This window comes from Lissotriton helveticus, chromosome 3_1 (assembly GCF_964261635.1).
Source record: "Lissotriton helveticus chromosome 3_1, aLisHel1.1, whole genome shotgun sequence".
NCBI lineage: Eukaryota > Metazoa > Chordata > Amphibia > Caudata > Salamandridae > Lissotriton > Lissotriton helveticus.
In genome coordinates, this window is record NC_136061.1 from 1,266,677,458 (window position 1) to 1,266,699,190 (window position 21,733).

The 21,733-nt window shown below is 48.8% G+C and overlaps 1 protein-coding gene and 1 long non-coding RNA gene across 3 annotated transcripts in view; one reads left to right on the plus strand and one right to left on the minus strand.

Annotated features, from left to right (window-relative positions):
* Positions 1-21,733, plus strand: part of LOC144823421 (uncharacterized) — a 454,764-nt gene that overhangs the window by 410,141 nt on the left and 22,890 nt on the right. The gene's annotated exons all lie outside the window — the stretch shown is intronic.
* FCN3 (ficolin 3) overlaps positions 1-21,733 on the minus strand; it is a 143,894-nt gene that overhangs the window by 61,577 nt on the left and 60,584 nt on the right. For both annotated transcript variants that reach the window (XM_078681913.1, XM_078681914.1), the window contains one exon: positions 4,062-4,191. In XM_078681913.1, the coding sequence (XP_078538039.1) occupies positions 4,062-4,191 (130 nt within the window). The remainder of the gene's footprint in view (positions 1-4,061; positions 4,192-21,733) is intronic.

Here is a 21,733-nt window from a genome sequence, read left to right on the forward strand (position 1 = left end):
TAAGCAGTTCAGTACGCCTCCCTGGTATCCTGGGGCTCTGAGGCAGCAGTCACCAACAGCCTTTAGTGGGTTTCTAGGCACTTGGGCCCCACTTAGTCAATAGAGGCAGGGGGGGGAGGCGGACACCGACCCTGTGTCCCGTTGCCCTCTCTACCCCCCACACTGTACATTATTGCCCACACTCACCGGGCTGTCCAGGGCCTCCTTTGCGGTGGGGGCAGGCACCGGCAATGTGCCTCGATGCCCCTGCTGCAACGTGCTCTCAATTGCAGGGCTTCCCTGACCAACTGGGAGCCCTGCGGGTCCTGCAGCACTTTCCTGCGACCTCCGATTCTCCCAGGCCCCTCTTATCCTGGGGGGACCTGGACTGCAAGGCGTAGGGGCAGGCACCGGCAATGTGCCTCGAGGCCCCCTGGCGTAACACACGCAGAGGGAAACTCTACTCCCCTCTGGGGGACTCACCCGGCTCCTTCCTCTTCCCTGGGGGGTCGGGGCGGCTCAATCGGGGCTCCCTCGACTGCACGGGAGCCTCGCAGCTGCTCTAGTCCGGGCGCCTCAGGCCGGGAGGTAGGGCGGGCACCGACAGTGTGCCCCGGCCCCGCCTGCCTCACCGGTCCCTCGCGTGGGGACACAGACCGGCGGGGTGGCCTCCCGCTCCGGTTGCTCCTCTCGGGGCTCCCTCCTTGGCATGGGAGCCCCGCAACGAAGCTTCACCCGGGTCCCCCTCCTACCTCACGGGGACCCGGGGCTTAGACTCCGCTTCTTCCTGTCTTCCCGGCCGCCCGGGCAGGCGACCAATCCCTGCGCGGCGTTGGCGGGGGCGGGCCAATGACGCGGCCGGACGCCCCCGTCACATGGGCAGGTCGAGGCTGGCTTCTCGGGCCCAGCGCGGCCCTTTCTCTACTCCGGCGGCCCTCTCCTCACATCGGGGGCCGCCGCAACGCTGCACACCCCAGCAAGGGGGGGTCTCCTCACGGCGGCGGCGGATTCCGGCGCTACCACGCAGCGCGTGGCAAAGACAAGGGGTAGGCTCCCTTTTAATTAATTATTTATATAGCGACAAAAGCGCGCCTCCTCAGGCAGCGCTATTCACAGCGCACTGCTCCTTGCCACAGTCTCCTCAGGAAACAGCGTTTTCCACCGCGCACTACTCCTCACCACAGCGCTATTCACAGCGCACTGCTCCCTGCGCCCACACGGCAGTTCTGGGGGCAGATTAGCGCTATTTTTCCTCACAGTCTTCTCAGTGCTATGGCGCTATTCACAGCGCACTGCTTGTTCAGCAGTCCAGGGGCAGGTTGACTGAGGCAGGTCAGTGAGGCACAGTTCCTCGGGGGCACAATCCTCCCCGGGCAGCTCCTCCCAGTCCAGCGCTTCCACAGGGGCCACAGCTTCCTGGGGGCACCAACCTCCCCAAACAGCGTCTGACAGGCGCTCCTCACGGAGGGGATGCGAATAGTTCCACAGCCAGCCCCAGGGGCACACTCCTTACCTCCTCATGTGGGCACCTCTTTCCCTCAGCGCTGACGTAATTCAAGGTCCCACAGCGTCAGTGTCCTGGGTAGGGGCCCTCCCTTGTCAGGGGCCCATGGGGACAGCAGCGGGGGGGGTTTATAGGGGTGCAGGGCCCAGCTCACAGGCCCATGTGGCGGTAGCACCTCACAACAGGTCCCCTCCCTTCCTTGTCCCAGCGCTGACTGACCCTCTGGTGACACTTCACCCTATTTATACCCTCCTCCCAGGCAGTGCCAGGACCTTCTAGAATGTTGGCACATCTAGCCTAAACTGGTTCTAGGGGAGGGGGTGAGCACCCTGGGTGCCAGGCTTTCCCTCCAAAACTAGGGGTAGCTGGGTAATATTATCTAGACCGCTGACCTATGTCAGTCCAGTGGCAAAACCCATGGCCATGGCATCCATTTTAAAAGCAATACATTTCAGTCAGGTGCAGTTTTAAAATGGGGGATTTTACAAGTGCTCACATTATGTCAGGTAATTACATTTTCACAAGGTGTCTCACACCACTCATGGCCTATACAGGTTTAATCCCATGGGGGAGACAATCTAGATGAGGGGGTCAAAAGCGAAAAATTTTGGGGGAAAAAGGCCAAGTCCAACAGTTCTGTTTTCTCTTTTCTCTGCATCTTTCATGTTGCTTTACTCAAATACTGTACTTGCAATGTTTTACATGCAACGTTTTACATGCGATGTTTTAATTATTTCTATTAATTGTTTTTTCCAAGGGAAGGGGATGTGCTATCTTGAAGCTTTTTGCACTGTTTCACCCTTCCCTCATTCTAGTCTCTTTCTACTACTTATTCATTTCTTTGTTCCCTGTCACAGTACTTTCATTTTTCTTTTCTTGCTGCGAGGTTGCAAATTATTGTTGTTTATTGTTGTCCAAGGGAAGGGGATATGTTGTAACTTAATTACCTCAAGTGCATCCTCTCCTTAGCTACTCAGCCAAGATGAATGTGGTGTCTGCGTGGAATGTTGGAATGCCTGATGAGAGAGAGAGTGGAATGTTGGTGTGCCTGCTTGTGTGGAGTATGACAGTTGGAGAGAGTGGGCTGAGTAGCAAAGATGCTGCTCCTGGTGGGACCTCCTTGAGACTTCTTTGAAGCTTGTAACAACTTGTCAATAAACCCTCTACTTGAATTATACCTCCTGGCTACCTCTGGTCATCTGTACAATATACCTTACAACACATCGCAAGTCATTACAACACATACTATTACAACGCTTAGTACCCTTACACTATCCGACACGTACCCTTCTGTTGCACTCACTGGAGTTAGAATAGTCATTTTTACCCCTACACTATCCAACACTCACCCTACTGTTGCACTCACTGGATTTAGAATAGTAATTATTACCCCTATACTATCCAACACTTACCTTAAATGCAATGTAATGGTGTGCATTGTAAAGGTATAATGCGCTGTAAAGGTATAATGCGATGTAAAGGTCATTTCTGAAAATGCGATGTAATGGTATGCTATGTATAAGAATGCATTGTAAAGGATGTTGCGATGTAAAAACTGCTTTGTAAAGGCATGCATTGTAAATGTATGCGTTGTAACATCATACAGTCCCTCTGTGCTGGGCCAGAAAAGTGGACAACCCTTGCCGTTAAGAAAGAAGCTGTGCATCAGTGTACAGAGGCTGAAGGAACACCTCACCACAGCCTTAACTTGAAGAGGGGTGTCATTACAGTTGGATCCAAACCCAGTGCCAGGGACACTACACCTTTCAATGTGAACAAGCAGGACCACCTCGTCTAGACCTGGGAGTGGCACACCACCGCTGAGTCTTGGAGAAGGTGTATTGTGAATAGGTGCATCAGGTCTCTGGGCTTGGTAGTGGAACACCTCTCCTGTGTGTAAGAGGAAAGGGACTGTGAGATAGAACATTCTGTCCAAGCGTCAGGGCACAGTCCTAGGCAGTAGAGCACTACACCGAAGGACTGTGAGCAGACACACTGCACACGGATCAGGGTACAGGGCATGGCTGTAGAACATTTCACCCCTGATAATGAGGAGAATTTGGTGCTTAATTTGTAAAATAAAAAGTGCCAGGGCCCTGGGCTGGAGGCCACTGCATTGCACCACCCATTGCCTGTGTCATCGCTACCAATGACTTTACTAAAACATCTCTCTGTCTTGCCCTCAAGTGAGATAGTTCAGATTATTTGAGGTCCCCATAACTAAAGGAATGTCTGGGGAGGCAGGTATTAGTCATTTTTAATACATATTGTATTCATAAACAACCATTGTTCTGTTCCTCTCTAAATTAGATGAGCAGTGCCACCACATGGCAGACTGTCATACCTGTGCTATTTACAATTAAGTGCCGGTGCCAGCACCGTAAACCAATTAAGCGCGGGTGCCCAGCACCAGAATCCACCGGTTCAAATTAAGCACTGACTGTACGCATGCGCATTACAACCTACGCGTGAGGGGGGGGACCGGGTTTGGTAGATGAACCCTGCGTCTCTGACGAAGTAACTTGTGAGCAGGGTGCGTGCGCGTGAAGGGACGGGCCCTGGCAGTGGGAGGCCTCACCTGTCTTGGTGAGGAGGTGAATGTTGTCGTTGCCAAGCCAGAACTCAGACTCCTGTTTGCCGAAACCTCTCTTGTAGGTCTCCCAGTCACGGAAGAACTCAACGGATCCATCTTGTCTCCTCTGGAACACCTGCAGAGACGCGGGAGACACAGGAACAGAAGATGAGTCAACGGGGAACGTGGTTTCTTTCACAGGAACTGTGCAGTTTGCAGAGCCTCAGATGTTTTAAACAGTTCATCGTACAGATATAGGTTATTTAACCTATCATGAGGTTAGAGAGAATGATTGCCAGAGCAGAGTTTATGGTGAGATGAGACAGTTGTAATGACCAGCAAAAAATAATAATACACTACAGGGAGTATTGGGAATGTGAAATAAATTGTCCATCAGGAGATGTTACCAAATGTGTCAAATATGTCCAATTTCAAATATAAAGTGGGAAGTGTAGTATGTAGACATTAATGGAGACATTTGACTACAAAAGTATGTAATGCTGCTGGGTTGAGTGCTATAGATGAGATCAGAACAGGAAAAGACCATTTAGAAACTTTACCCAGTGCTCTTTAATGAAAACATTGCCATCTTGGAAGCACATAAGTCTCACAGGCATTATGGCCCTTTATTGCCATCGAGAGGAGCATTGGACATGATGGCAATTCTTACCACTCAGCTAGTCCTCTATCTCCTTACTCCCTGGAGGGGGTGAAACACTGCAAAGTTAGGGGTACACAACAATGGAGTCTACAGTGATTCTGATCGCAAGTCAACGGTGAATCTGATTGGTGGAAGGTTTTTATGGAGCCAAGCGTGCAAAGGTGCTTCAGCATTTTTCTCATTATGGAGGGCATTATAATTAGATGTGCCTCATGCCTCCTTTAAAAATGTTACTTTACACAAGGGAGGATATGTGGTGTGGGGCATGGTGCATGCCCGGGCTTCCTCGATTCATTTAAATATTTATTTAATTGAAGAGATCTTTGCATTGTAAGCCTAGGTCAAAGCCCCAAAGAGCACAATCCAAGGTAAAATACGAGACACCAACATTTGTATAGCACAATACACAGCATTAAACAATGTACCTGACAGGGAGGGACATTGCCCATAGCGAGTGAGAAATGAGCAGCTTTCTGCTCAGTGGGCTAGTGGCGTAGAGGAAGGTGGTGTAGAGGAGTTGGCACCATAGAGATAGGTTGAGAATGTCCGGGGACTCAGCTGAATTGGAGCAGGTATAGTGTCAACAGATAACTTTGAGCTTCTTTCTGAACTCTTGCAGAGATGGGGGGAAGTACCATTGTCTGTGACGCCTTATTTCAATATTTGCAAGCACATAGTAAGGATGAATTCTTGATTTGTGACATTTTGGGATTTTGACTCTTGCGGTGGTTTGGCTCGGGTAGTGTCGGGTGGTCTTGGATGGTGCGGTTCTCTACAAGCTACTCTCGTTTCTTTCTTGTGGTGCTCTATAGATTTTAAAATTGGATTTGAATCCAATGCTCGCTTGAAGGTTGCTGAATTAGAGTATCAAAGTTTAAATATTGACCTGCACTTTTGTCAACTCCACGATATAGACTATGAATAAATTGCTATTCTAAGTAAACGTGGAGTCCAGATAACTAAATCTTATACTTCCGTGACTACCATGCCAAAATGTTTCTATGGAGTTGATGCATGTGCAGATTAATATTCTTGACCTCAATAATGTAACACATATCCACTTAAAGTAGGGTGGGGAAGTGTGGATTCTTAAGTTAGTGGTGATGAGGATGAATTTCTTTTTCCATTGATCAGATCTTTGTGGGAGAGGATAACAGGTGATTGGTCAGACTTTCTCTTGTGAGGCAAGGATTGATGTTCTGGAAGAGAATAAGGGCCTTATTAGAGTTCAGTAGACAGGGTACTCCATCAAAACATGCAGATGTTCTGTCCTATGTATTTAGAGTACCATTGGCTGTAATACATTTGTAATTTGGCGAACAGGACATCTGCCTCGTTTTCAGCAATCAGCAAAGTACCCACTCCCCAAACCTCTAAATAAGGCCATAAGTTGGTTCAAGGAGACCTGGGCCATCTTGTTGACAATATTTGAAGACCTGCACTCAAATTACAGGCAACTAACTTCGTGCAGTTCATGAGAGGAGCTAACAAAGCCATTAGGGCTAATAATGAGAGCCACAGTTGGACCTGGGACTTCAGCAGTTCTGGTTTAGAAATGCTTTTTGCAGCAGTCACATGTGAAGTAGACCGCTCACATCCATGTTTGAATGAGCGAGAGGTAGGTTTTCTACCCACTTGATGTCTTAGATAATAAAACTTTGAGCTAGTGTTACATGACATCAGCCAATTGGTGTGTGCGGATATCCTCATTTGTGAAGTGTGTCCCAGGAGTTCATAAACAGGTTAAGGATTATTGGCGATTTGATGGTAGCCTGGTGGATGCCACCAGTGACAAACAAGGAATTTGTATTGGGCTGAACAAGCTGCTCTCTGTCTGCCAGAAAGGAAGTTAACCAATTAAGTGATCGAAGTGAATTTGCAAAATCAGGCGATAGGGATTGCTCCAATGGTCAATTGTGGTGGATTTTGCTGGCATCCCAATGAAGACTGGTTGACATGTCAGTGATTTGTAATCATTAATGGGCAAGGGAAATAATGGTCATTCCCATATTGCAGCATGAGTAGATGGGGTTTAAAGTGGGTTGCTATTGCTCTCCTACAAGTATTTTTCCCAGCATTAGGGTGAGTTATTGGGCTGTAGTTGGATAGCAACCTTAATGAAGTCAGCAAGTTTTAAGCATTGGCTGGAATGATGCTGTAGCGAGTAAGACTTTAACGTTGCTGATAAAAAGGCATGAGTTTAGGGTGGAACAATAATAAATGAGAAGGGGGCGACGTTATCATTTAAGAATTTGATGATGGGGCTGGTGTCTTCTAAATATAGTGATTGGAATGAATGCATGTTTCAATGGGATATTATGGGATTGTGAGGTCTTTGACTGGCTGCGGGTGGTCTTGATCAAGTAGTTATGGAAGGATGATGAGTTCGGTTGTGAGTGTTAAACGGGTAGGAGAGGCAAGGTATTTATGGGATGGTGGAGCATCGTAACCAGTGGTTTAGATGGTCAATGGAAAGGAATCATGTTACCCTGAGGATGAAATACAGATGTCCACGATAGGGCAGAAAAAATGAAATCCCTTATGATAACAGCTGGCAAAACATGGAGTGGGGTAAAGGAGGTGGGGATGCTATTTGTGTGAAATGGTGGTGCCACATGCAAGAGTGTTGGTTTCCCTTGTCGCTATGTGGGGCACTTGACCAGTGCCTAGGAAGACCCGCTTGCAAGATCTGCGTGTAGAGAATGCAACAGAAAGGGCCAGTTTACGTGCATCAGCAAAACAATGTCCAAGTTTGCTGTCAGGTGAGTAGGATCTGATGAAGCTGAAGACTGGGAAGAGGATGTTCTACAGACATGGGCATTGATGGAAAACATGCGCTGTGTAGTAAAAGTGAGTGGTTAGCCGTCAACCTCCTTGCTGAAAGGAATGTATATGGTGTACTCGGTTGTTTGTAAAAAGGAGCCCCAAACGACATGGGGGAAAACATTATGATGTATGGGCTAGTAAAATGTAAATTTGGAGTTCACAGAGTGGTAAACCTATTGTAAAGTATGGATGGATACAAGTGGGAGTAAATGCAGCCTGCACCTAATGCTTTACTTCTCTCTCTTTTTCCGTGAACCTATTGTACTCTATTTTTAGACCATCTAAAGTATGAGGAAGAAAATAGATAACAAATTATAGTTTTTTATGCATGATGAATGCATTGTTATGTACTAAAAATATGTGCCACTATGTATTTAACTTTCTATTTACCTGTTGTTCAGTAAAACATTTAATAGTATACCTATACAGTCGTGTGTGCATCAAGGTCACCTTAAAATGTTAATATGAGTAGTGTATTCTGTTGATGGGCAATGTACCCTGAATACAGCCGCGGCCCGCGGAGGGAGTTGCGGTGGGGCAGAGAGGCGGGGCAAGGGAGGGGCCGGGTGGGGGGTGCTAAAAACCGGCATATGGATAATTGGAGGTAAGTAAACAATTTAATTAATAAAACGAATTTCGTAGCGCGCCCTGGACCTCTTTTATTGAAATTGTAATTGTAAGTTGTATGTATATAGCATTAACTACCCCTGACGAGACATTGGAACACTTTGCAGTGAGTAGCAATCTACTCTGGAACCCAAGGTTAGAGGCTAATAGTTAGTATTTTTTTCTTTTCTTTGTGCATTAGTTGTGTTGGGTTTCTGCTCTTGATTTTGTGTGCATATATGCCCATTTTTAAATGAATGTTCGAAAATGTAGCCTTACTGTCTTAAGCAGGATGCAGTCAAAAGAACTCGAAGTAGTTTCTCAGTCTGCCTCGTTGTGGAAGGTTACGTTGTGAGGCGAATCTTTCTATTTTCAGTCTTTTTTCAAATCCTATCCATTGCTCAATGACTCACAGTTCTTGCTTATCTACTGCCATCGCCTCATAGGCAAACAATTTCTGTGTTTCTGTCGCCAGTTTCATTCTAAGCAAGTCAAATATTTTAGTTAGGACTGTTTCAAAGCATGACTCAAGGAACCAGCTCAGCTCCGCTCCGCTCGCAACAAAAGAACTGCGGGGCATATTAGCAAGCCTCAGTGATAATCATCTCTGAACACGCTTAGCACGTTTTGTACTAACGCCGGCTATCGCAGGAAATCATCGCCAGGCTAGCGCTGTATCAACAACGCTCAGCGCTTTGGCGATAATATTTCCAGCGATAGTCGGCGATATGGGGCTCTGGGGTATCCTTGTAAATATTGCGATGCTGTGTCAGCGATGTTTTACATGGATTCTATGTGAGGAACGCCTACTTTGCATCTAATTAGTGATGTGAGGCGTTCGGAAAACGGCAGCAAACATGCGCTAATGCATGTTAGCACCGCCTTGATGATTGAGCGATATTAGAATCAGCGCTTTTTCGGCGCTATGTGCAGAAAAAGCGGCGATATGTGTCTTGATAATATGCCCCTACTTTTGGGCCCTGGATCGTTGGACATGACACAGACCATCACTGATCCACCATAAGGCAGGACAGACCATTGGTGGAGTTTTCGAGAACTGAAGCAACATAGCCATATCAAGTCCTCCACCACTCACATGGGGCGACCATTATGCAATTCCTTTCAATATTACGATTCCAGAATATTGCAACTCCAAAGGCAACTTCATTCAAGAGCTCTAGAATATACCACTCCTCAAGCCTTTAGCTGAAGGTATTAGAGGCCCAGGCGACGGAGAATCTGCAAGCGAGAGGATATCATGGATATCATCTGTACTGGTTGGGTTGCTGAGTGACTGTGAGTAGTATGACGCTGACAGGAATCATTATTGGCTGGTGGCAAATTTACAAATATTTGGTGAAACGCAGCAAAACAACTTGCTGCACTGCGTCAAGTGGAGAGTGCAGGAATGCACCATATCTAGTAGGGTATGGTGCATTCCTGCTCTCCCACTGCACTGGCGCACTTGTGGCTGCCAAGGGCCAATGGTGCAAAGGTGTTATAGCCAGGATTGTTTTTGGGCAAAAAGGGACACCTTCCTGAGCAAAAACAATGCTCTGAGGCCTTTTACTCTCTCTACATGTGCTGCAGAATGCAGCACATGTAGAAAGAGTTTAAAAAAAAAGAGAAGTGCACATATTTTTCATTGTTAATCCTCCCCTGGGAAGGTTTACAATTTTGACTCATTTCCAGGTTTACTTGTCTTAATAAATCTGGGAGTGCATCAAAAACCATTGGGGGATGCGTGGGAACACCCATGCTGCTCCCATGAAATGCTTTGCCAGAGACTTACGTTGCCTTGCGTTACTCCAGCTTTACTATGCCACACAGAGCTACGCAAGGGTGGCTCTGCAGGGCAGAGTAAATCTTACTTAAGGGCTTGCATTGTCCTAGTGTCACATTGCATGATGCAAGGACAACACAAGCCCTTGATAAATCTGGCCCGATGTGCCTAAAGGAGGATGACTGACGTGAAAGACTGTGTTGAAATGTATGAATGTATATTCATCCAGAATTTTTTGCCATGAAGACTCATTGGGCCTCATTTACAAGCAAAATACACAAGATGATGTACGGAATGTTGCACAATGGGAAAACATTCACCCCCAGTCACAGATCTGGGTTTAATCCATCGTTATTTTGCTCACCACGCCACCCCAGTCAGACATGGCCATTTGCAAATCGACCTTGACCCTGTGCCTCATGGGAACAGTCCAGCCCGATCTGCCAAGCCATGTCTTCCCTGGACAGGAATAAAGCATCCTAGGACCGGTTTCTGGCTATCAGCCGTCTTCAGCCCCTTGCACTGCCTTTGCATCACTTTATTTTTGGCGCAGCAGTGGCACAATCAGTGCCGCACACTGCACCATACTTACAAACTGATGAATTGGGTCCATTGTGTCAGTTTGTAGAGCCCTGCGTCACATTATATCTGCTCCAGGTATAATGTATGCAGAGTAGGCGTTCCCATGCAAAAAAGCATGGGAACGCCTATTTCTGATCTGCCCTCTCTGCAAGTTTGAGGCCAGTATCCCTCGAGGCGACTGCATGACCTGAACCCCTGTGCACTGCATCCATCTGCAGTTGCATATGTTTGTTGGCAATTCCCGAGCTTTTGCATTAAACTCCATGTAGTCCTGACCCTGAACAGTAATTGCACCAAAGTACTCCGGCCTCTTCGCACCAAGTGCTCCGTGGGCTGGTACTTTGTAATCTTGCTCGAGGTCCCCTCGTGACTCCTGGTCATTCGGCCTGTGGGTCCTCCTGAGGGTCATTCTGATTTCTGTTGTGCTTTCTTGGTTGCTCCAGACGTGCCCTGACTCCCCATTGCTTGGTGAGTCCCCTGAACCTTGCTGGTCCACACCTTAACCTACTTGACCTTCCTGTGTGGGTTGCTTTTGCCAAGGCTTGTTGGTGCTCCAGCCAGGCACCGACCACTCAGCACTCGACATCCTTCGTAGGACAGCTCACATCTGGCTCCTGGTCATCATTAATGTCTCCTGGTCCACGTGGCTGCAGAGTCAAGCATTCCTTCTTTGCACCTGAAGCAAACAACATTGGTGGGCATATGTCTACCGAGCCCCTGGTCACTCTGAAGTGACCCAGACTCTATCCCCTCTGCTTTCAGATTCCTCCCTTCCAGAATCCATCCTTGGATTCCGCTGGACCCTTTTCACCTTCACAGCACGGCAGCAGTACTTATTCACACCCCTCCATTGAGAATGACAGCAGTTTCCGACACCACTCCAGACCTATGCACCGGCTCCTCTGGGATAGGTAACTGGGGTACTACGGTATCCACGGGTGGGGTGACTCTCCAACCTCTTAAGTTTCAAAGTGTTTGATACAAGTCCTCCTAGAAGGGTCCTTAAACTGTAAAATTGCCACCATGACTTCCCCATAGAATTGTACCGAGCCCGCGGTCGTGTTAGCACACTACACCCGTCCTCCGTGGGGTCCATATCTACTCACCTTGAGTGGTTCCTTGGGGTCCCAATGATTCTATGTGCTCCAGACCTTGTCTTGACCAGAGTCATGGTTATTATACCACTATTTTTGTATATGGTTTGGCCTCCCCCTGGAGCCCACTGTGTATTGTGCTACTTACAACTGTTCTATTGATCTCGTATTGTGTGCTTTGTATTCTATCCTCGTTAGATGATACTAGAGAGAGTTATATTAATAAATACATATTTATATGTAGCTACTGTGTGGTTCTCCTTTTATTTGATTAATTCAGGAGGCGATATTCTGGTAAAACAAACTGCTTTACATTCCTTAAAGATTAAGCCTGAAGGCTGCACTCCACAGATACCACTAGGATAGCTTTCTAAAGGTTATCGTTGACCTCGTACATCATAAGGGTCGTTTGGACTGGTGCAAGGTTCCCACTTTAATTAGTGGACATAATATACCAAGTCAACTTCTCACACCATACCTAAGATTTGTTAGGGCAGAGTGCTTCTGTTTTCAGTGAGTGGTCTAAAGGGGAAAAGATGCAGGAGATTTGCTCTGGGTTGTTTGAACCACATCACGTATGGTGACTGATGACTCTCCTTTTAAGTGGATGAGGTCAAAGGTGGAAAATAGTAAGATCAGCAATGAAGGGATGATTCACAGAGAAGTGGAAAATGTGACTTATGTAACTATTTGGTGATTTGTTGTAGACGGCTAAGGTAAATTATAAGGCATAAAGACTGCAGCTGAGGTGAAAGAAGCTACTGGGGATCAGATTTCAGTTTGTGATTCTGTCTGTGCCCCGGAAAATATCTCTATGTACGTACGGAGTTGATGGATGGTATGAGGAGGAATTGCAGCTGGGCGGTAAATTATGCTAGGTGCCTGAGTGAAAGAATCAGAACTAGGGGATGTCTAGGCCTGTGACAACCTGTAATTTGATACATATGCCCCCTCATGGGGCTGAACATCAGCTAGGTATTTGTTTGTGCAATAGGAGCATAATAACAGCACTAACCACTAACAAACAACACACAGGGGGAGGAGCCATGCGCAAGACCAAAATGGCCGCATGAGCGCTCAGCTCCCAAGACCCCAGCCGCCTCCGACACTATCCTGGCCAGTATCCTGTGCTCTGAACCGATTAATTTGTGACGGAAAGGAAGCGACACTCTAAGTGGTTCTCCGCGGCCGACTCCGGTGCCGGGTCCCGGCGTTACACCGCCTCAAAGGTTGAGGCCTACTGCTTTTCAAGCCGGGGGCTAAAGTGGACTCAGACGCCGGCTGTAGTTTGACAACAACAGGGCCGGAAACCGGAAGTTCCCGGTCCGGCCCGCAACTGGCTCTTTCTTCGCCGGACCCGGCGGAGACCTTTGCTCCGGTCAGGGACCTGCCCGGCTGTTGGTGCTTGGGGCAATCGAGGGAGTGGCGCGGCCCGACGCGGCTTCAAGACTGATGTGCCGCCGATTGATGACCCAGGCTGAGAAGAGACCGTGGTAGGCTGCTGCGGTACGGATTCGGCGGGGTAGAGCTGTAGCTGGGTCCCTGGAGGCCACGATATATGGCGTGAGACCCCCGGGGCTGAACAGCCTGAGATTACAGTGTGCTGCCAGTAGTGGAACCTCCGATTGGGAAGTCGATCGTTGGGGCCCCCCTCTTGAACATGGACTGGTGGGAGCTGTGGAGGAGGGGTCGAGGTAAACTGCTGCGGTACAATCCTGGCATAGGGGGCGATTGCTGAGTCCTCAGAGGCCACAAAACATGGCGAGAGACCCCTGAGGCTGTGAGGCTGAAATCGCAGTGAGCGGCTGGACGTGGAGCCTCAGATTGGTGGGTCGGACGCTGGAGCCCTCCCATGAATGAAGACTGGGCTGGAACTGCAGGGAATTGCCGTGAGGCGCCTGGCAAGGTGGGATGTACAAGTAAGGTGTCTGGAAGTGCCCAAGTGAGACAGCAGTACCACCGAGATATATAACTGGCTGGGAGTGATAAGATCCGAGTGGATTGCGAGCTGAGGCGACAGGCTGCAAAGGCGGATGTGTGGCACTTGGACCAGGCACGCTGTGGCGGTGTTGGAAGTGGGGGACACCATTAGAGACGGACACGAGATATACCCTGTGACTGTGGTCCGGCTGGAGTCATAGTTCACGTCCCCTACTAAGTAAAACACGGTTATGAAAGGAAGGTGCAGTCGCCACGACAACCAGCTACTGTTGCAGCTCCCGGAGAGTGACCTTGTAGGCGAGTATCTTTATTGGAGTGAGACACGCTGACAGAGGCACCAGCGGAGGCATAGTGTAGGTCCAGCTACAGGTGACCATCGATGATCCCTGACTGAAGGTGTCCAGCCTAAGCCAGCAACATAACTTGGGGGAGCGGCGATTACGGTGATGGCGACGAAGCCTGACTCTGACAAGATCATGTCCCGATCCTCGAGGGGGGCGAAGCACGTGCAATCTAACAAACTTGATCGCTACGCGAGGCCCAAGGGGTCCCCGATAGAGCCCAGGAAGACTCTGTCGACAGGGGGGGCTGCACAAGATGCCCTCACTGAACCAACACTTGCGGATGTCATGGCGGCGATAAACGGAGTCCAGTCTTCATTGGAGGGGAAAATAGAGTCCTTAGACAACAAGCTAGACGCAGTCACAATTGAAGTGAATTTGATAAGAGCTGATCTCACTAAGGCCAGGGAGAAGGTGAAGTCGCTCGACATTAAGACAGCTAGTCTGATAGATGACGTGGCGGAGCTGCAGCAGGAGGTATGTGCCCTCAAATCATCTCGGGAAGCCACGGACCGGAAGCTTGATGATTATGAGGGGAGAACCAGGTGCAATAACGTATGCATTCTAGGAGTGCCCGAGAGATCGGAGGGACAGACACCAGATTTGTTTGTAGAGGACATCGTCCTTAACCATCTCAAGCCGAAGGGACTTAGCAACTTTTTTACTATTGAAAGGGCTGACAGAGTGCCAGGGGGGAGACCTAGACCCAGAGCACCCCCTCGACCCATGATCGCCAGAGTGCTTAATTTTCGGGACCGAGATGCCATCCTGGGTCCCCACTGCGATACGAAAACACAACACTCTCCTTCCTCCCAGATTTCACCCAGACAGTACAGAAATTAAGGCAAAGTTTCCTCCCAGTGAAAAAGAAAGTTAGGGATAAGGGAATGAGATATGTGATGATGTATCCGCTCGGCTGCGTGTTGAATCTGAGGGGAATGCCTGGTTCTTCGATAATCTGGAGGTGGCATCGGACTGGCTCGACAGTCGGCTCGTGGTTGGGACCGAGGAACGCGGACTTGGAGGGGAGGAAGAAACACTCGAACAGTAAAGCTGGAGGCCGACGAGCTATTAGCATTGTTGGAGAGACTTAAATGCTAGTGCGGTTCTACAGCTGTTTCTTGTTGATCAGGGTGGGTTTAATTATGGCTGTGAAAGAATCCAGGGCACATGAAGGTATTTCGGAGGTGGGGGGAGGGGCGGGGCATTGGTTTCCTCCTCGGTACTGCCTTTATTTACTTAATCAGAGGGGCATTGGGCGACAGGCACACTGAGAGTTGGGGATAGGCGTTTGCCATATGCATGGGTGCAGGGAGGGGGGTTGGACAGGGAGGGGGGTGGTATGGTTTGGATTTGAGATCCTATTATACGTAACAGTATTAGCATTGTTTGAATTGTTTTGGATTTTTCTTTTTCTTCTTGCATCAGGTGACATTGTTACAGTTAGAGGATATTTGTTTCCGTTGAATGTTGTATGTTAGCCAGGGATCCAGGGTAAAGGTGCTGAGCTGGAATGTGAATGGCCTGGGAGACAGGATCAAGAGAGGAATGGTGAATCAGCTTGTGAGGATACACTTTCCGGACGTAGTATTATTGCAAGAGACACATCTCATTTGCAATCGCTGCATGGCCCTCCATAAAGGTGGGTATAAATTAGTGGCGCATGCTGGGTTTACCACGGGATCTAGGAGAGTCGGCATTTTGATGAAAAACTCCTTTCCCTTGGCGGTACAGGCCACGTGGTCCGATCAGAGGGGCCGATATATCGGAGTCTCAGGACAGTGGAAGGGGAGGATGGTTACTTTCTTGTCAAGATACGTACCACCTGGCCTCCAATCTGACACTTATCAGGACCTGGGTGGTGCCTTTCTCACCCTTCCCCTGGGCCTTCTGGTATTAGGGGGTGACTTCAATGCAGTACTTGACAGGGAGGTTGACAGGCACCCGACGCGGACACTCAGACCATCGCAGAAATGGCTTCCGGACTTTCTTGAAATGGTGGGGCTTGTTGATAGCTGGCGAGTACGTAACCCTACACATATACACTACACGCACATATCCGCCGCACACCATAGTATATCTAGATTAGTCTACGTTTTGATACCGGCCGTTATGGGGCTACGGTTAGGGAGGCACGCTACCTTGGAAGGGGTATATCCGATCATTCCCCAATGTGGTTACATGTGGAGCTTGGGCAGCCGGCGGCAGGGAAAGTTGCCCCTATTAGTGCGTGGCACGTAAAAGACCCCGCCACCAAAAAAGAAGTAGTTGTTAGGTCGGAACATTATTTCCAGGAAAATGTTGGTACTGTCGACTCGGCGCAGTCTTTGTGGGAAGCAGATAAGACAGTGATACGGGGGGAGGTACTGTCCTTGGTGGCCGGGAAAAAAAGGAAACACCAGGCAGAGGTTGATAAGGCGGAGGCGGACGTGATAGGCTTGGAAGAGAAGGTGGCTAGATCCTCCACCCGGAGGATCTCCACCTTTTAAAGATACGGCAGAATGAATATAAAGGCCTGGCCAGAGATAGGGCGATTGCACAGAACATTGTCATCCAACGTCGAATATATGAACGAGGTGACAAGGCCGGTAAATTGATTGCGTGGCTCGAACGTGAAGAATGGGCATCAAGGTTGGTACCGGAGTTGCAAAGTGTGGATTCCGGCATGGTCACAGACCTGCAAGCTGGGGCAGATGAGTTCTCGGATTACTACAGAGGGGTATACACCGTGGCCGGGGGATATACGGAGGCAGAGAACAGTGCAATGATTAAGGATATTAACATGCCTGAGCTGTCCGATGACGATAAGAGATATTTAGACTCCCCTTTTACGGATGATGAGATTACACAGGCGATTAGAGGGATAAAATCTGGGAAGGCGACTGGCCCCAATGGAATACCAATAGAATTGTACAAATTAAATGCTTATAAACTTGACTCATACATGTGTGCTATGTTCATAGAAAGTAGAGAGATCAGGCGACTCCCATATGACCAGAGGGTGGCAAATAATCCATAAGGCTGGCAAACCTAAGAAACTTTGTTCCTCATATAGGCCCATTTCACTGCTTAACGCCGAGCCTAAAATCTTGGCAAAATTACTCGCCACTAGATTGGTTAAGGTGATCACAACTTTGGTGCACCCCGACCAGTCTGGATTTATGCCGCGCCGGAACACGGCCATCAATTTGCAGAGGTTACATGGAATCTTGGGCGGCTTCCCGAAGATACACGAGCCGGCGGTCCTGGTGTCCCTGAACGTTCGATAGGGTTGAGTGGTCTTATTTATTCGCGGTACTGGCTAAGCTAGGTTTTGGACCAGAGTTTATTGGTTGGATACGTTTATTATACGCTTATCCCCTGGGCAGAGTAGTGGTTAACAAATGTAAGTCGGTTGACTTTCCTCTCGGGAGGGGCACGAGACAGGGGTGCCCATTGTCACCGCTTCTTTTTGCTCTCGCGCTGGAGCCTCTGGCGGCATGGGTCAGGTGGGATTGGTCAATATGTGGCTTGCGATGGACACCGGATTGGGAGTGTTAGACCTGGCATCATTGGCATGAGTCTCTCCTCCATTTTTTCTGTTTGCCTCCTCTGTTTACGATGTTTTTGCTGGTATATGCTTTGGGCACTGTGCCACTGCTGATCAGTGCCACAGTGCAAGTGCTCCCTATGTGAAATTGCTGTATTGATTTACTTCCATGTTTGGCTTATTTGGTTTACTATCAGTCCCTAGTAGCGTGCACCAGGAGTGCCAGGGCTTGTAAATACAAATGCTGCTAGTGGGCTTGCAGCACATGTTGTGCCACCCACAAGAGCGGCCTAGTAAAAGTATGTCTGAAGGTCTACCATTGCTAGACCACGTGCAGTCTGACTGTCACGAGGACTGCGCAAGTACACCTACTTGCCAGTCCCTAAACCTTCCCTTAACTTCATGTTAGTCATCCCTATGGTAGGCCCACGGGCAGGGTGCATTGTAAGCATAAGGTAGGACAAGCCTGACAAGGTTGGCATGTCCTAATAGTGAATTACAGCCATAGTCGTTTTTCACTATTGTAAGGTAACCTGCTCTCCATCAGTTAGAATGGGCTGCCAGGATTATTAATGCTATAATCCTAGCGGACTCGGGGAGCATGGTGCAATGTCGAGTTTGGTATCCCTGAACTCAGGGTTTAATAACGCATCCGTTTGTGTGGATGGTTTTTGGACTCTGTGTTTGAAAATAGCACTTTTAGAAAGTAGCTATTTTCTTGTCTAACTGTCTACTGGTCTCTGCTGGTTCTGGTGTGCGTGTGACAGGAGCTGGGTGGCTCCAGAGAGTCTGAATGAGTCAGTGTGGGATGAGTGGGGCATTTGCATTGAGAGTAGGGGAAGAGTAGCTCTTGATAGCCTGCCCTGCCTGATACAATGCTGGCTCCGCCCCCCTGCCAGGCGACTGATGACTCTGTGCTTGCCTGGGACTTTCCTGGCCCGCCTCCTGCCGGGCAGCTGATGGCCCTGCCCCTGCCAGTGACAATGCTGGCTCCGCTCCTGCTGAGCGGCTGAGGACTCTGCCCTGCCCAGTGAATAGGCCAGGTGCTTCGGCCTGGCAACACCCACAACAAACCCAAGATGGGGGGAAATTCCCCTGCATGGACAAAGGGATCAAAGCCAAAAAGGGGTATAAGAGAAGGACCCCTGAACCAAGAATTCAGATCACTTCTGACAGGGAAACCTGAACCAAGGACAAGAAGCCTGCTGATCTAAGGACTGCCTACCCCTTCTGCCAGAGTGCTGTTTGTTGGGGGAATCCTGCATTGCTTCTTTATTTTTGCCAAGGAACCAGGAGAGAGGAACTGTGTGTGTACTCTCACTCTTTGCTGAGAAAATCTCCAAGGGCTGGAAGAGTGCCAGTCTCCTGTTGAAGTCACAGGGCTAAAGGACTTCATCTGCTTAAAGTACTATTTGCTGGAATTTGTGAATCCAGCACCTCTGAAAGAATCCAGCAATCTCGACGCCGACGGACGCCGCCGAATCCAGCTCGACATCGTGAGTAACGGCTCCAGTGTCCCGCTTCCTCGACGCCGGCCGCCGGGCCCGATCGACGCCAGCAGCAACGCCAGTGAGTAGTGAGTTCGGCTCTAGCTCCGAGTGACCCCGTGTCTGCACCGCCGCTGATCGCATCGACTTCGAGCCCTCTCGACGCCGTGAGCGCTGCTCACTCTTGCAACATCGACATCGACGACGTCGTATCCTGCTTCATCCTGTGAGCGCTGCTCCCGCCCGACTTCGGTCGACGCCGCTGCAGATCGCCCCGACTCCGAGGCCCGATCGACGCCGAAGACGCGACGCCGGACATCTCGACGCCGCTGATCATCGAGTGCTTCACTTTTCCAAGGTACTGTGTTGTGGGGGTCTGTGCGACTCCGGTCTCAACGTAGCGCTCCTCGCGGTCGACGCCGAACCTTTGGACTAACTTTGCCTCGACGTCGTGTGACTCCCGTGTGGGTTACATTGTTGCCAAGAACTGTGTTTTAGAGAAGAAGAGTTGCTTTTGATACTAAAGACTTTTGTGCTAAGAAGAAACCGTGCTTGAACTATTATTTTTCCTTCCAAGAGTATTTATTAAGATTGTGGTATATTTTTGTCATTATTTGGTCTTGTGCTAAGCCTTATATAAAAATACTTATTTTTATAATACTACTGTGTCGTGTCCATTTGTAGTGTATTCACTTTATTACTGTATGTGGTCATAAATGCTTAACGCACTGCCTCTGAGATAAGCCTGTCTGCTTTGCCAAGCTACCAAGGGGGTGAGCAGGGGTTATCTAAGTGTGTGATCCCCTTGCCCTGACTAGAAAAGGTGTGTCCCTATTTGTCAGAAGTGTATACCTCTGCCAACTAGAGACAGCCGCTTCTAACAGGGAGGATACAATTTCCTTATATGCCGATGATATCCTGCTTTATCTCACCAACCCTAGGGTGTCTTTGATTGGTTTTCTGGATATACTAGCCATATTTGGCAGATATTCTGGATTTGCCATAAATTGGTCGAAATCTGTGCTTTTCGTCCTCATGGCCAAGCCACCGGTAATTACGCAGTCATACCCCATACAGGTTGAGCCAGCTGGGTTTAAATACCTGGGTATCTATGTAACACTTGACCCGAAGTTGCGCTATGTCAACAATCTGGCTCTACCTTGACTCGACTCAAAAAGGACGTGGAACGCTGGAAGGCTCTTCTACTATTCCTACTGGGTAGAGCGGTGCTGTCTAAGCTTCCCCGATTCTTATATGTACTCCAGAACGCGATGGAACCTGTGCCGGTATCCTATTTCAAAGACACAGAGGCTATTCAGAGGAGGCTTCTCTGGGAGGGCAGATCCTGAATAGCGTTTTCTAAGCTCACTCTCCCATGGTACGATGGTGGAATCGGACTGCCGGATCTGCGAAAATACTACTAAGCATCACAAATGGCAGCGGTGAACAATGTTGTGACCGGGCCCCCAGGGGACCCGGGATGTGCCATGGATCTTGGGCAGTCACCAGGTGGGGATATCACTAAGGCGCTTTATGCTAGGCCTAGGCGATTCTCGCTGTTGGGCCCTACGGCGCATGCGGTCCATGCGTGGCACACGACCAATAAATATCTTGCTTGGGAAGGGAAACTAACCGTAGCCACCCCCCTATGGAGTTCTGAGAGACTTGGGAGCTTGTGGAAAACCAAGGGATTCGATAAGTGGGGTCTCATCGGGATCACTCAGATCAAGGATGTGTGGGGAGGAACCAAAATGCATGCATTCGATTCTCTCAAACAACAATATAGCCTGCAAGATAGTGAATATTACCGATACCTTCAGGTTAGGCATGCACTCCTCACTCACATACCTAGGGACACCGCACTTCCTGAGGCCTCTCCTCTCGAGGATCGAGTGTTGGATGAGCACCTCCCCGAAAAAACTATCTCTTTAATATACAAAAACCTTATCAGATCGCAGTGGAGTGCCGATGGCCTAGAGTTAGACGACAAAGACTGGACAGAGGCGATCTCCTCCCCGAAGGTAGTGGTGATTCAGATGAGACTTAGACTGGTGCAACTAAAGATCTTGCACAGATCGTATTTTACAGGACCTAGATTGGTGCGTATGGGACGGACGGAAAGTGGAGAGAGCCAAAGGGGATGTGGAAAACTCTGCACCTTTATGCATATTCTGTGGCACTGCGTGGATGTACAGGAATATTGGGCGAAGGTCCATGACGAGATGGGGTAGGCACTCGGAGAAGGAGATACGACCGGAAGCCTGAAGATGTATACTGAATGTGTGGGAACCCACAGACTTAAACGTTTATCGAAAACAATGGCTGACACTGGCGTGCATGGTAGCGAAATGAAATATTGCTCAGTTATGGGGAGCCAGCCAATAACCCCGGGTTTCCAAATTGGTGGAAGACTTGGATTGGTGTATGTTCAGGGAGAAGTCAGTATATGTGTCCAGGGGTTGTCCTGAATAATGGGGTAAGGTCTGGGGAGCCTGGAATAGCCACCGCGGAGAGATCTGTTCGCCCCCGGCGTGGCATGTAGGAGCAGAAGCACAGGAATCCCCGTGATGCTATATATCTTACATTGTTTGAATTATTCTGTACTAGCGATAATTTAACTTGTTGAATGAGGAAACTGTTAATTCACCTGATGTTTATTGTTCTTCCTTTTGTTAATTTGTTAATAAAAAGAATTAAAAAATTAAAAAAAACGCATACATGCAACACAGCCCAGGTGTTGGACTTGGCCGTCTCTGCGGGGTCACCAACACACTTTTTTATGTCCTTCACCCCTCCTATTATCTGAATTTGTTTTGTTGGCAATAGGA